Source organism: Tasmannia lanceolata, unplaced genomic scaffold (assembly GCF_043159265.1).
Source record: "Tasmannia lanceolata isolate RefF3 unplaced genomic scaffold, GAP_Taslan_0.1 ptg000003l, whole genome shotgun sequence".
Lineage (NCBI taxonomy): Eukaryota > Viridiplantae > Streptophyta > Magnoliopsida > Canellales > Winteraceae > Tasmannia > Tasmannia lanceolata.
The window spans coordinates 54,433,918-54,447,064 of record NW_027518680.1 but is presented as its reverse complement, the minus strand read 5'-3'; the positions used below and the strand labels follow the sequence as shown (position 1 = coordinate 54,447,064).

General features: G+C 39.6%; 1 protein-coding gene across 1 annotated transcript in view; it reads right to left on the bottom strand.

Annotated features, from left to right (window-relative positions):
- LOC143855938 (transcriptional adapter ADA2-like) overlaps positions 1 to 11,794 on the bottom strand; it is a 68,790-nt gene extending 56,996 nt beyond the window's left edge. The window contains exons 1-2 of the mRNA XM_077365985.1: positions 11,634 to 11,794; positions 8,329 to 8,384 (exon numbers count right to left, since the gene is read on the bottom strand). Of these exons, the coding sequence (XP_077222100.1) occupies positions 8,329 to 8,384; positions 11,634 to 11,686 (109 nt within the window). The 5' untranslated portion in view covers positions 11,687 to 11,794. The remainder of the gene's footprint in view (positions 1 to 8,328; positions 8,385 to 11,633) is intronic.
- Positions 11,795 to 13,147: the final 1,353 nt, after the last annotated feature.

Sequence of the window (13,147 nt, the reverse complement as noted above, 5' to 3'; positions counted from 1 at the left end):
TTCCTTTCTGATTTTTTTTTTTTTTTTTTTAGGTGTCTAAAGCTCAAAGGAGGGGGTGTCAAATCTAAGTAGTACTAATATGAGGAGGGGTGCCCAAAGGAAGAAAGAGGGGGCTAGTAAAAGTAGTCTTGCTTTTCTTTCATTGCCTTGAACTACAAGTTACCAGGTACTTGTGTCACTTAGCAAATAGAAAATAAAGAGCAGCTTACCTTTTAATAATAACCTATAAAAAAATCTACTTTGGGCCCAACTAAACTTTAGGCAAGAAATTACATAATGTTACGATACCCTCTTTCCTTCTCAAAAAGTTATACTTACTTTTTTTTTTGCAGAGAGTTTGGTGTAGAAGGCACGACTCACGATACCCTGTTTATTTGTTCATTTATGGTTACTTGTCTGACAAGTCACCTAGGAAGCACGGGTGCGCCCAAATGGGCTGTGCACCCGTACTGGGTGCGTATCCGACACAGGTGCGCTCGGGTTTGCCCCGGGTGCGTGTCGGGTGCGCACCCGTATAGTTTATTAAAAAAAACAAAAAAAAATAACTGGGTGCGTTTGGGATGCGCACCCGACTCGTTTTAAGTTTTTTAACTTTTGTTTTTTTAAAAAAAAGAGAGGTGCCATTAACAAAGAGGGGGGGTATTTTAAATAACATTTAAAGGGTTTTAAAACCCTCTCTCTCTCTCTCTCTCTCTCTCTCTCTCTCTCTCTCTCAGCGTCTCTCCTCTCATCCCCCAAACCCTAACCCTAACGGAGAAGGCGACGGTGACGGCACGGCACAGGTAGCCTCTATCTCCTCTCTCTCTCCCTTTCTCTCTCTCTCTCTCCGTCTTTGTTTCTCTCTCCCTCTCTCTCTCTCTCTCTCTCTCTCTCTCTCTCTCTCTCTCTCGTTGTCTTTCCCTCTCCCTCACTCTCTCTGTCTCACTCTCTCTCTCTCTTTCATTATGCCTCTCTCTCTCTCTGTGAGTTTGTAAGTCCCTCTCTCTCTCTCTTAATTTGGGTTCCCCAATCCCCACAACTAATTGGAGCCCAAATCAGTTTTTGGAGTCAAAATTACGTTTAATTTTGACTCCAATAATCTGATTTGGGATCACAATTAGGGATTTAACCATTTAGGGAGGGAGTTAGTTTTTAATCCTTGTTAATTTGGGATTGTGATTTGTGACAACCGATTGGGAGCCCAAAAGTCCAAAACTGATTTTTGGAGTCAAAATTATGTTTAATTTTGACTCCAATAATCTGATTTGGGATCACAATTAGGGGTTTAACCATTTAGGGAGGGAGTTAGGGTTTAGTCCATGTTAATTTGGGATTGTGATTTGTCACAACCGATTAGGAGCCCAAAACTGATTTTTGGACTCAAAATTATATTTAATTTTGACTCCAATAACCATTTTTGGGCTCACAATTAGGAATTTAGGATTTAGGGACTAAAGGCTTTAAATTAAACCCTATTTATTTGAGATTGTTGTGTTTGCTTACTAAATAGTCTAAATTTGTGTTTGTTCTTTCTTTCAATAGATTGCAATCATAAGAATCAAGAATGTCTTCATCCAGGGCTAGTAGTGCCGCCCAAGCCACACATGCACCGCCTTCTACTACTAGTGATAAAGACCTCTCGAAGCCCTTGTGGAGGTATGCCACTAGATTTGATAAAGATCTTAAGGGTGGAGGGAATGTGAGATGGGAATGTAATTTTTGTCATAAGAGTTGGAATAGCTCCTACACAAGGGTTAGGGCGCACTTGTTGAAGGTATCGGGGCAAGGAATCGGAGCGTGTCCTAGGGTGAAAGCAAGTGACCTACTCGGAATGCAAAAGTTGGAAGAAGAATACGAGGAGGCTATGAAGCAAAATGCTCCCAAGAGAGTATCATTGCCGCCATCATCAAGTAGTGGATCATTGAGTTGCCCAAGTAATATGTTTGTCCCTCCAAATTTTGATCTAAAGAGGAGGAAGACAAGTGGTCCAAGTGGAAGTGTGAGTGCTATTGAAAAGGCATTCAACATGGCGGCCCGTGATCACCTACATAGCGAGATTGCTCGGATGTTTTACTCCGGTAGCTTGCCATTTCACCTAGCATGGAACCCACACTACGCGAGTTCATACTCTTATGCGGCCAACAATCCAATTTCCGGTTATTTGTCTCCGGGGTACAACTTGCTAAGGACGACTCTACTACAAAAAGAGATGACAAATGTTGATAGGTTGTTGCAACCCCTTAGAGATACATGGAAGGATAAAGGGGTGAGCATTGTTAGTGATGGATGGAGTGACTCACAAAGGCGGCCTTTCATTAACTTCACGGCGGTAACCGAGGGTAAGCCTATGTTTCTCAAGGCGGTAGATTGTTCGGGGGAGACAAAGGACAAACATTTCGTTGCCAACTTGTTGAATGAGGTAATTATGGAAGTTGGGCATGAAAATGTTGTCCAAGTAATTACCGACAACGCCGCAAATTTCAAGGCCGCCGGGCAACTTATTGAGGCACAATTTCCTTCCATCTTTTGGACCCCATGTGTGGTGCACACCCTCAATCTTGCTTTGAAGAACATATGTGCGGCGAAGAATGTGGAAGCAAATCAAGTTACATATGACGAATGTAGTTGGATAACGGATGTTTCGGGAGATGCTAGCATCATTAAGAATTTCATAATGAATCATTCCATGGGACTAGCCATATTCAACGAGTTCAACACTTTGAAGTTGCTTTCCGTGGCGGAGACTCGATTTGCGGGTGTTATTGTTATGCTTAAGAGATTGAAACTCTTAAAGCAAGGTCTTCAAGCAATGGTTATTAGCGACAAATGGACTTGTTATAGGGAGGATGACATGGGGAAAGCGAGGTTTGTAAGAGAGGTGTTAGATGACGTATGGTGGGATTCTATTGACTACATACTCACATTTACATCCCCCATCTATGACATGCTTAGAGAGTATGACACGGATACGCCTTGCCTTCACTTGGTTTATGATTTGTGGGATACCATGATAGAAAAAGTACAGGCGGCGATATATAGGAAGGAAGGAAAGAGGAAAGAAGAGGAGTCCAAATTTTTTGACGTGATGCACGAGATTCTTGTTGCTCGTTGGAACAAGAGCAACACTCCACTTCATTGCTTGGCTCATTCATTGAATCCAAGGTTAGGTGACTTCAAATTTATTTGGATTATTAGCTATTTATGTTTATTTCTAAGTTCTAACTTTTGATTTGAAATTTGAAGCTAAATTAGTTTTTTCTTTCTTAAAGGTATTATAGTGAGCAATGGCTGAGTGAAGATTCAAGTCGGGTGCCTCCACATAAGGATGCGGAAATTTATACCGAGAGGATAAAGTGCTTCAAGAGGTACTTCACCAATTCCGAGGACCGCACAAGAGCTAATGTGAAGTTCGCAAAATTCTCCATGAAGTCCGGATTATTTCATGATGTTGATTCCATCAATGAACGGTTCACTATCAAGCCTCATGAGTGGTGGGCCATCCATGGTACATGTGCCCCTATGCTTCAAAGCATAGCTTTGAAGATTCTTATGCAACCTTCATCGTCATCTTGTGCCGAGAGGAATTGGAGCACTTACTCTTTTGTGCATTCTCTCAAGAGGAACAAGATAACTCCACAACGAGCTCAAGATTTGGTTTTCGTTCATAGCAATCTTCGGCTTCTCTCAAGACAAACTCCACAATATAAGCAAGGAGAGACAAAGATGTGGGACATAGGTGGAGATACATTTGATTCCTTCGAGGATGTAGGGGTACTTGAAGTTGCTAGTCTTTCTTTGGATGAGCCGGAGTTGGAGTCCATTGTTTTTACTAACGACGTAAAGGACGATGTTGTCGATATTGGAGATGAGGCGACGGACTTCTAGGAATAAGGATTGATGATGCATTGATGCTTTATGTTATTTTGGTGCTTTAATGATGAACTTAATCATGTATGAAATGAAGAGTAATATTAGAATTTCCATTTTGGTGATGTTATTATTTTTTGATTGCTCTCCAATTTTTTTTTAAATTTTTATAAATATATAATAAAAATATTATTATATTCAACGCACCCGCACCCGAGTTTTTTCGAAAATCACGTACCCGCGTACCCGTGTCGTGTCGCACCCGCACCCCGCCCCCGCACCCGTGCTTCGCAGCAAGTCACCCTTTCCAAGTCACTATTGAGAGAAGGCAACCTCACCTCTTTTCTAATCACAAAAGTAGAAACTGCCTTCTGGGTTTTTTCTCTTTCCATGAAACAGCAACTGATAATTCTCCCTGTTGGATCTTGCGGGTGATTATCTACAGGTTTTTTTGGGATCACATGAACTAAGAAAACTGGGACTGGGTGGGGCTGAAACAGAGAGGGTAACAGGCAAGGAAAGAGTGGGTTTGTGGTGTTGAGAGGTGGATGATCTCAAGTTGGGCTGAAGATGGGTTGCCAAAAACTGGTTCGGTTGGTGAACTGATTCTTTAGGGTTCGGATTATTGGAGCAGCTACCAAGTGGTTTTCAATGGCTGATATAAAAAAGGGGATAGGTTGCAGGTTTTCAAAACTGATATTTTTTTCCTTCAATTTGCAATACACAGATGCAAGTGGGGGCTGGGTTATGGCTGAAAGTTAGGGTTCTTGAAGGATGATTGGGTTAAAGAGATGACGGTTAGGATTTCAAAAGGTTGAAGACAACCGAGTTGACTGGGTGAGTCAACCCAGCACCAAGATAAACACCTTCTTCGCTGATTTTCTTCGCAGATTTTTCAGCAAAACACAAGAATCCGTGGACCTTCTGCTCTAATACCAATTTGATGCAGCACCGTGAAGGGAAATAGAAGAAAGGGGAGAGAAATAGACGAAAGGGGATAGAAGAAGAAGAAGAGAATAGAAGGAGAAGAATAGAAGAAGAATAAGAAGAGAAGAAGAGACGAAATTAGGGGAGAAGAGAAGAATATGAGAAGAGGAGGAGAAGAAGAAAACAGTAGAGGGAGAATCAATCTTTATTCAATATCAATCAAAGTAACAAAATAAATTGTAAAGAGGCCTATATATAGGCAAATAAACAACCTAGGAAATAGTAACCTACTAAAACATGAACTCTTAAAGAAGCCTACTAAAATAAGAACTCTACATAACCAAATGACTAAAATACCCCTAACAAAATACTAATTGGCAAATATGCCACTTATTTAGGCCTAATATTTGCATCAAACTGTAATGACCATTGACAGCTACTTAAAAAAGAAAAGACGAGGAGAGTTTATGCAACTATTACTTAATGGGAACATCATTGGCCTATAATATCCCTCAAAGTAAAATTAACTAGGGTTGGTTTAAATTATCTTTTCGTGTGAAAAAAAAGTAGGAGATTTTAGAAATATTTTTCCTTTCATTAAATTCCTGCAATCCAAAGTCCAAACAGGTTTAGTATACATAGGTCCTGACTAGAGAAAAAATGTGAGGAGTGGGGTTATCAAAACAAGGTGATGCAGATGATATTTTCATTTCAAAACAGTGACGTGCTGCAGTTCTACAGGTTTCAACTTTTTGAGCAATAAAAAGTGTGTTTCTACTATTATTATAACTTATTTCAGAAGTCAAAGTTGCAGCAGAGATGTTGCAGAGCTGTAATACAGTAACAGTCAAAATTGTAGACTGTGCAGCTGTCAAAATTGCAGACTCAACAGTCCCCGCAGTCAGTGAAGTTGCCTTTTGCTTTCTCTGTCTTGCTATATGTGGAGGAAAGGTTATTTGAAAGAGAACTTTTTCACTTTTGCATAACCAAGGAAGGAAATAGTGGGTGGACGTGTCTACAAGCGTGTCCACACCGGTGTCCGTGTCGACACGGGTCTGTGCTGAAAATCTGACTTGTCCACTAATCATAGGTCAAAAATCTATTAATCACTTCACTCTGTCTCGCTAGGGGATGTCTCGCAAGGGGATAACTGGATAAGAGAGATGAAAGTGGCGTCAATGCTCTTGTGAAGACTTAGAACATCATAAAACTCCCCAAAAAATGTCATCAAGTCCACCTTGATCGCCTCCAAACACTCCTAGTAGAAAGCCAAGAAGACACCATCAAGGCCAAAAGCCCGATCCCCTTTCATTGGGAATAAATTCTTCATCCCCTCCTCGGTAAATGGAAACTCAAGCCACTTCTGGATGGTCTCATATAGAGAATCAAATTATTTCCCATTAGGTGTGGGGAGCGGACGTCCCCCTCACGTATATAAGAAATGATCTTACAGACATTCTCAGTGAATAGATGTCAGATTGTCGTAGTGAGCACCTTAAATCATCATCATTGCCTAGTTGTGGTTCGTCCTTCTCCTTGCACTAGGAATACTGTCAAAATATGATGTGTTCTTGACCCCCTCTAAACACTTTGATCAACATTTCAGATGCCACTTTGTATCCTCTAGCAAGATTATTATATTGAACTCTTCTTATTTAGAGTTGCCTTTTCTAAGCTACCTTTAGCTTCAAGATGGGCATCCTCTTCCTTAATGTCTAACGCTTGGATTCACCCTAATATCTCTTTCTTCCCTAAAACCAACGAATCCATCTTCCTTTTATCCCATAGCTTCAACTTAGATTTTACAAATCTGTTTTTTTGGTCTAAATGAGCATCCATTGATCCACTAGATGCAGCCTCTGGCCACCAATCCCTTAACCTCTCCTGCCTCCTTGGCTCCTCTAACCATGCTAGCTCAAACTGAAAAGGAGAAGGGCCTCATGATCCCACCAGAAGAATAGGATAGTGATCCAACATTGGTTTGGGGAGAGCCAAATGGATTGTCATGGGAAAGTGGGAGCTCTACTGCGGGAATAACAGAAAGCGGTCAACTCTGCTTCACTCCAGGCCTTAATTATCCAATCACGTGATCAAGCACCCGAAAGAGGTATATCCAACAAAGTCGAAAAAGGCATCCATACTGGCAGCGATGTAAGGCCTACCCTTTCTCTCTCTCAAGAATTTGGTAACATTGACGTCACCACCCCTACGCACCAAAGAACCTGCCATTGACTTTGAATAAGATCCAATTCCACCCACATAGCATTGCGACGAGCATAATTATTTGGCGCAGAGACTCTAGAGAACACTATTCAATACCCGTTGTAATAGGTATAATGAAATCCACTATGAAATCTAGCACCAGAATGGCACCATTCCAGTAAACCAAGATACCTCATGAAATCTAATTAACACAAGGAATGAGAACCTAAATATGTTCCCGTGCCCTAAAGCCCACATTTGTACCATCAAAATGTCTTCTAACTTTGTCTCTAACAGCGAGAATATAACAGGTTTATGTTGCACCGGCACATCTTTAACGGGCTTTCTTTTCAGAGGTGCCCAAACCCCTGACATTCCAATAGATGGCCTTCATTGGGAAACTACAATTTGAAGCTCACCCCACTCCTCCCCTCTAATGACCCCTCGAAGCCTCCCCTCCAAAGATCTGCCACAAGTCCTGTCTCTGTCGTAGTTTACCGATGACTCAAGGTGAGTCAGCTCCCCGCTCTGTTTGTAACTTCCATAGGGTTCCCGTTGGATTCAGTGGTCGGTTTTGTCTATACTCTCCACAGAGGAGAAAAGATCATGCGTCTTATGTTCCTTGCCACCTAAAGATATTAATAATATTTTTTCCCTAAATTCTTCAAGCATTTGGATTTAGGGGAAAGAACATGAATGGAATCTAAATTTTGACGGTTTATTCCCCCTTCATTTTTTAAATTTTGTAGAGAACCTCTTCCATGTTGCTCGAACCCTTTATCCTTAGGCGTCATATCTCAAGAGATTGAGTCTTAATTTAGGGAACCCTCTTAGAATCAAAGATCTTAAGAAAAGATCTAGCATTTTCAAATAATCCCCAAAGTGCTCAGAAGAATTCTCCTCGTCTTTACCCAATCAACTTTTCTCATCATCCCAACAAGAATTGTGTCCCAATTCTCCTCATCTTTACTCAATCAACTTTACTCATCATTCCAATAAGAATTGTCACCCTCACACATACTCCTTCACTCGTTATTCAACTCTAAGAATCAGGAGGATCTTTCTTTTATAGTAAGGAGTTACTACGAATAACCAGTGTTGATGAAGGAATGTGACATCAATAGATATAGGCAAAAGAGACAAAAATGCTAATGTGTAAATATACAAAATCATGATTTAAGGTGCATAATAACTTTAAGTATAAAATCTAGAGAGGTGAGTACACAAACATGCAGATGCTTTACATTTCCTATAGTTAACCACGTAGTGTTTTCGTCCACGAAAAGGTCCTACTACAACTACATTGCATTAGCATGGCATTTTCAGTTCATGCACATGTCAATGGCAATCTACCTGCAGCTACTGCTTCTGAATTCTCTCTGCTGGAAGCAACTTTTCTCCTCTTTGACCTACAAAACAGGCAGTATAATGAGTATCGTAAGGAACATGAGAGCATGATCTACAAGCAAATAAGAGCAATCAAAGAGTAAATTCCACTTAACATGAGTCCCCAACCCACTTGATAAAACAATAGAGCCTAAAAGCATGGTTTTAAATTTCCATTGAAATCGACACAAAACGATTGAAATGTTTCTATTTTCATCCCCACCGAAACGATATGGAAATTGAAATGCATACCAAACTAATATCATAAGTGCATTAGTAGTATACTATGTCAGTATGTATTACGTAATTATATTTATATGAATTGCATGCAAAATGTGGTATGTACTGAATTATCATATATGTGCGGCAGCACAGGTCACTAGGTGTTTGATGTTATTAAGCCATTATGGATGGTTCTCTTGCTTATGTGATGGTTTCTAGGTGTGTATTTGGGCTTATTCCAGCATTTCCTAAAGTTTCTTCTTGAAATTTCATTTGCATATGTTTCCAAACATTTCCATGATTTTACAGGATTTCCACAAAAATTACAAACCGAAGCTGAAATTTAAAACCCTGCTTAAAAAGGAATATATAGAAAAGTTTAATAAGACAGCTGTGAGGCCAGCCATGCTATACGGCTCAGAATGTTGGGCCTTGATAGTTTCCACCTAGACGTCATGGTAAACTTAAGCCCCGAGCAGATGGTCCTTTCAAAGTACTTCAACGAATTGGTGAAAATGCATACAAGATTGAGCTACCCGGAGAATATGGTGTTTCAGCAACTTTTAATGTAGCAGATCTTTCTCCCTATCATGATGAAGAAAATGAGAATAACTCGAGGACGACTTTGTTTGCAGCGGAAGCGTTTGACGCCGGAGCTATATCAGATGGATCCTCAATTCGAGCCCACCAAGCCCACCAAGCCTAGGCCCCAAGCTTAAAACTCCAAAAACAGTTGCAGTCCATGATTTTGGGGCATCTTTTGGGTCAAAACTAATTTTAGTCACGGTTTTAAATATTCCAAGCCATACATGGTTGGAAAGATCTACAAGTCTACTTTCCAACGCAACAAACGGTTCATGAATCGGAGTTCTGTGGAGGAAGTTATGGCTATTTTTCTGGGAAGGGTTGAAGCTGCCTGCAACATACAAATTTCAGCAGTTTTTGGTTTCTTTTTGCCTGCTGTCCAACCCATTATTCCAAACGTTTTTTGATATGATTTAAGTTATTTTTGATGTTATATTTATGCTTTACTAAGTCACAAAGACCCACATAAGTTTAGTAAGACAGCCTTAAGTATTAGTCAAAGTAACTTAAGTTTTCCTCTCCATTCTTTCTTGGAACTTGTGTTGTCAAGCTAGGAAATGTTGTTCGAGCTTTTGGAAATGCACCTATGGTTGGAGGGTTGTTCCATGCCTACTTAATTGTTTATTTGGGCTGTAGAGAATAGACTTTTGCAAAGAATTTGAATCAAGTTTAGCCTTTTGGCTTTTGAAGAAGGAGTTATTCTTGTCTTATTTGCTGATTTGCTCTTATCCCTTGGGTGGAATCCTTTGGGTGGCGAGCTGTTTCATCTCAGTTTTTCACTCGTGTTTCCTCCTCTCTTCTCCATTTGTTTGGTGTCAAAAAGATAGGTCAAGTGGCCTACAAATTAGATTTGCCGGCTAGGTCTCGCATCCATCTGGTATCCGCATTTCATGTCTTAAGCCTCAAAAGGAAGATCAGCGAACGGACTCAATCTCAAGTCACCCTAGCTCCTGTAAATGATGATGGCATCTTGCGACCTCATCCAGAAGCAATCCTAGACGGAAGAATGGTAAAAAAAGAGGAAATCGGACGGTTACCAACGGAGTCATGGGTTGTACACGTGTTGTAGTGGCAGTCAGTTAGGGTGGTTTTTAGTAGTTACAGTGTATATCTACTTCTCTTTAAAATACTGTTATCTGCTGGAATGAAAGCACAGAACTTACAACCAATTCATTCAGGAGGACTTAGCTTCCCTAGAAGAAAGCCTAATCTATCAAAATAGCAAGAGAAAAGAAGAAATATGTAACAATTCTACATTGGACTCATATAAATGCACTATATTCCATCAACTCAACACGCAAAAAATCCACATTTCAAGAGCCAACTAAACTATCAAACTGAAAATTACTAAGCATACTGTTGGCAAACAGTAAATTCCATGCATTGCCATACAACAAGGTGGTTGTACAATCTCAATGAACAGACAAAAGCTAAAACTACCGAACTGAAATTTATACAATATATCATGGAATGCCAGTAAAATAATTCATTCCAGACAAAAATACGAACAAACAATCTCAACTAAGGCCGTGTTTGGATTGCAAGAAATGAAAAAATATTTCTAAAATTTCCTACTTTTTATACACACGAAAAAGGATAATTGGAACCAACCCTATTCAGTTTTTAAAAATTTTATATGGTGTGAGCCCATATAGTCCAGCAGTTTTCAAAGGATAATCCAAACCATCCATTTGATGGACCACAACCTAAACAGGTTGTACCCAAAAAATACAGGTCTATACGGGCTTACACCATATAAAATTCCAGTTTTTGTTTAGAGGGACCTTCAATTTATGACAATATCCGTCTAAATTAACCATGATCAAATCATTTAGAAAGAAAAAAAAATCCCAAGAAAATTTTTCCATCAGAAATTGTTACAAACCGGAATTGGTTCGTAACGTGATTGATCTTCTTAGAGGGAAGATCAGCCTCTTATCCACCTCGACGGAAGGATCAGTCCTCCTTTGTGCATAAGACACTTTCTCAAACAATTTTCTTCATTCATTTCAATTAACAATAACATGTGCTTATATAAAGCACCTAGAGATAAATATAGAAAGATCTAGAAAGACCTTATGATAAAAATAGGAATAAAGATTATCCTAATCTAAATTAATATCCTAATATTTCCTAACTACTAAATATATACCTGATCTGATCTTCTTCTTTAAAATAACCAAGTAAATTATTGCACTCAAATTGGGCCCAACTAGGCACACGTATCAGAAATGGCTCTCATGCAATCCAAACAGGGCCTAAATGACAAAACAAATTAAAACCCAGTTCCCAAAAACACTCAAATAGCAACAAAACTTATCCAACATGGTTACCTATTAGAACTCAGAATTCAATCAATACCAGCCTGAAAAAACCTACCTAAGCTATCCAAGTACAGAGTTTTACAGTGCAACGAGAAAAAAAAACACAACAAAGTTCAAAAAGATTTTCGATAAGATTCAGACCTCTGATGGGGATCGTCTTCTGTAGAATTATGAACCCTACGTGAACGGCCCATCGTCTTCTTGAAGTTGAGATCTCTAACAAAACCCTAGCTAGGGTTTCCTATTTCAGAGGTGGGTACGGATACGGCGTAATTTATTACACACAAATGCTCTCATGTCTTAAAATTTTGGGATTTTAAATGGTGCGTGGGCGTGAAATCCGGTATTTTGTAAAAAGTATTGCGGGGCCGACTACCTGGGATGATCAAACCGTTCATTTGTTGGGACACAAGGGTAAATAGGTTGTACCCTAAATGAATGGATATGTGTTTAGAGATTTATATGGTTTGTGGTTAAGATCTATAAAAAGTTTACTATAATATGCAGTCTGAATTTAGATCGGATGGTTAGGGACAAGAAAAAGAAATTACATTCTCAAGTACCTAACCCCCATGTCCTAGGTTTTAAATGTCGACCGAAAACGAAACGTTCCGAAATTACTGAAATTTCAACCGAATTTGTGGTAATTTCGGCCGAAAAATCAGTTATTTCGGTTCAAATTTTGGGAGAAAAATCAGTACTTTCGATAACTTCTAACAAATTTCGGCTGAAATTTCGAGATTTCGGTGAATCCCAAAATTATAGCCGCGTTGGAAAGTTGCCTTGTTTCCCACAGAGGGTGGGAAGACAAAAATAGAAAGCTATTTATTTAGGTTTTCTTAAAACCTGTGTATAAAAGAGAGTTGGGTTTCTCGTGGGAGTGTGTGGCTGCAAAATCAAGAGCGAAAAAGAGAAAAGAGAGGGAAGAGAGAGAAAGAAAGGAAGAGGGAGAGATAGAGAGGAGAAATAGGGTTTTTCTCTTTTGTTTCTTCTTGGGTTACTCTTTGGTTTCTTCTAGGGGCTTTCTCTTGGGTTTTTCTCGGGATATCTCTTTGGTACGATCTTGAGTTTGAGAAGTGAGGAATAGGTTGCGGGTTTTGGGTTTTGGGTTTTGGGTTAAGTCCAGTGTAATCCTTGTATATTATTTTTCTCATAGTGAAAGATCGTGTTTCTCGCCCTTGGAGTTCATCTTGTGGCTTGGCTAAGCCACGTAAAATCTTGGTGTTCATCTTGTGGCTTGTTTGTCTGTTTTACTTTTTCGTTTAATTTGTGCACAATTGGATCTGATTTGCCCGGCGGGTTCTCTCGATAAGCCGAAACCGAAATTTAAAACCTTGCCCTTATCTATCAAAAGCTACGCTATAAAAAATAAGTGGGGGTGGGGGGCAGCAATGAAGGGTGGATCTGTAAAGCTTTCCGAGGGCAAGTCCTCTTAGAGAGGAAGTTAACAGTAGCATTTGCTTCTCTCCAAACCATGGTTTGAAATTCTGGTTTTGGCATATATTTCGCTCCTAGCCGAAATCCTGAAATTTTGGTCGAAATTCAGTAATTTCAGCTGAAATTTTGTAAAGGAATAAAAAATTAATATTTTTTTATGAAATTTCGCCGAAATTTGACCGAAATTTAATAAGTTTCGATAATTTCGGATTTTGGTC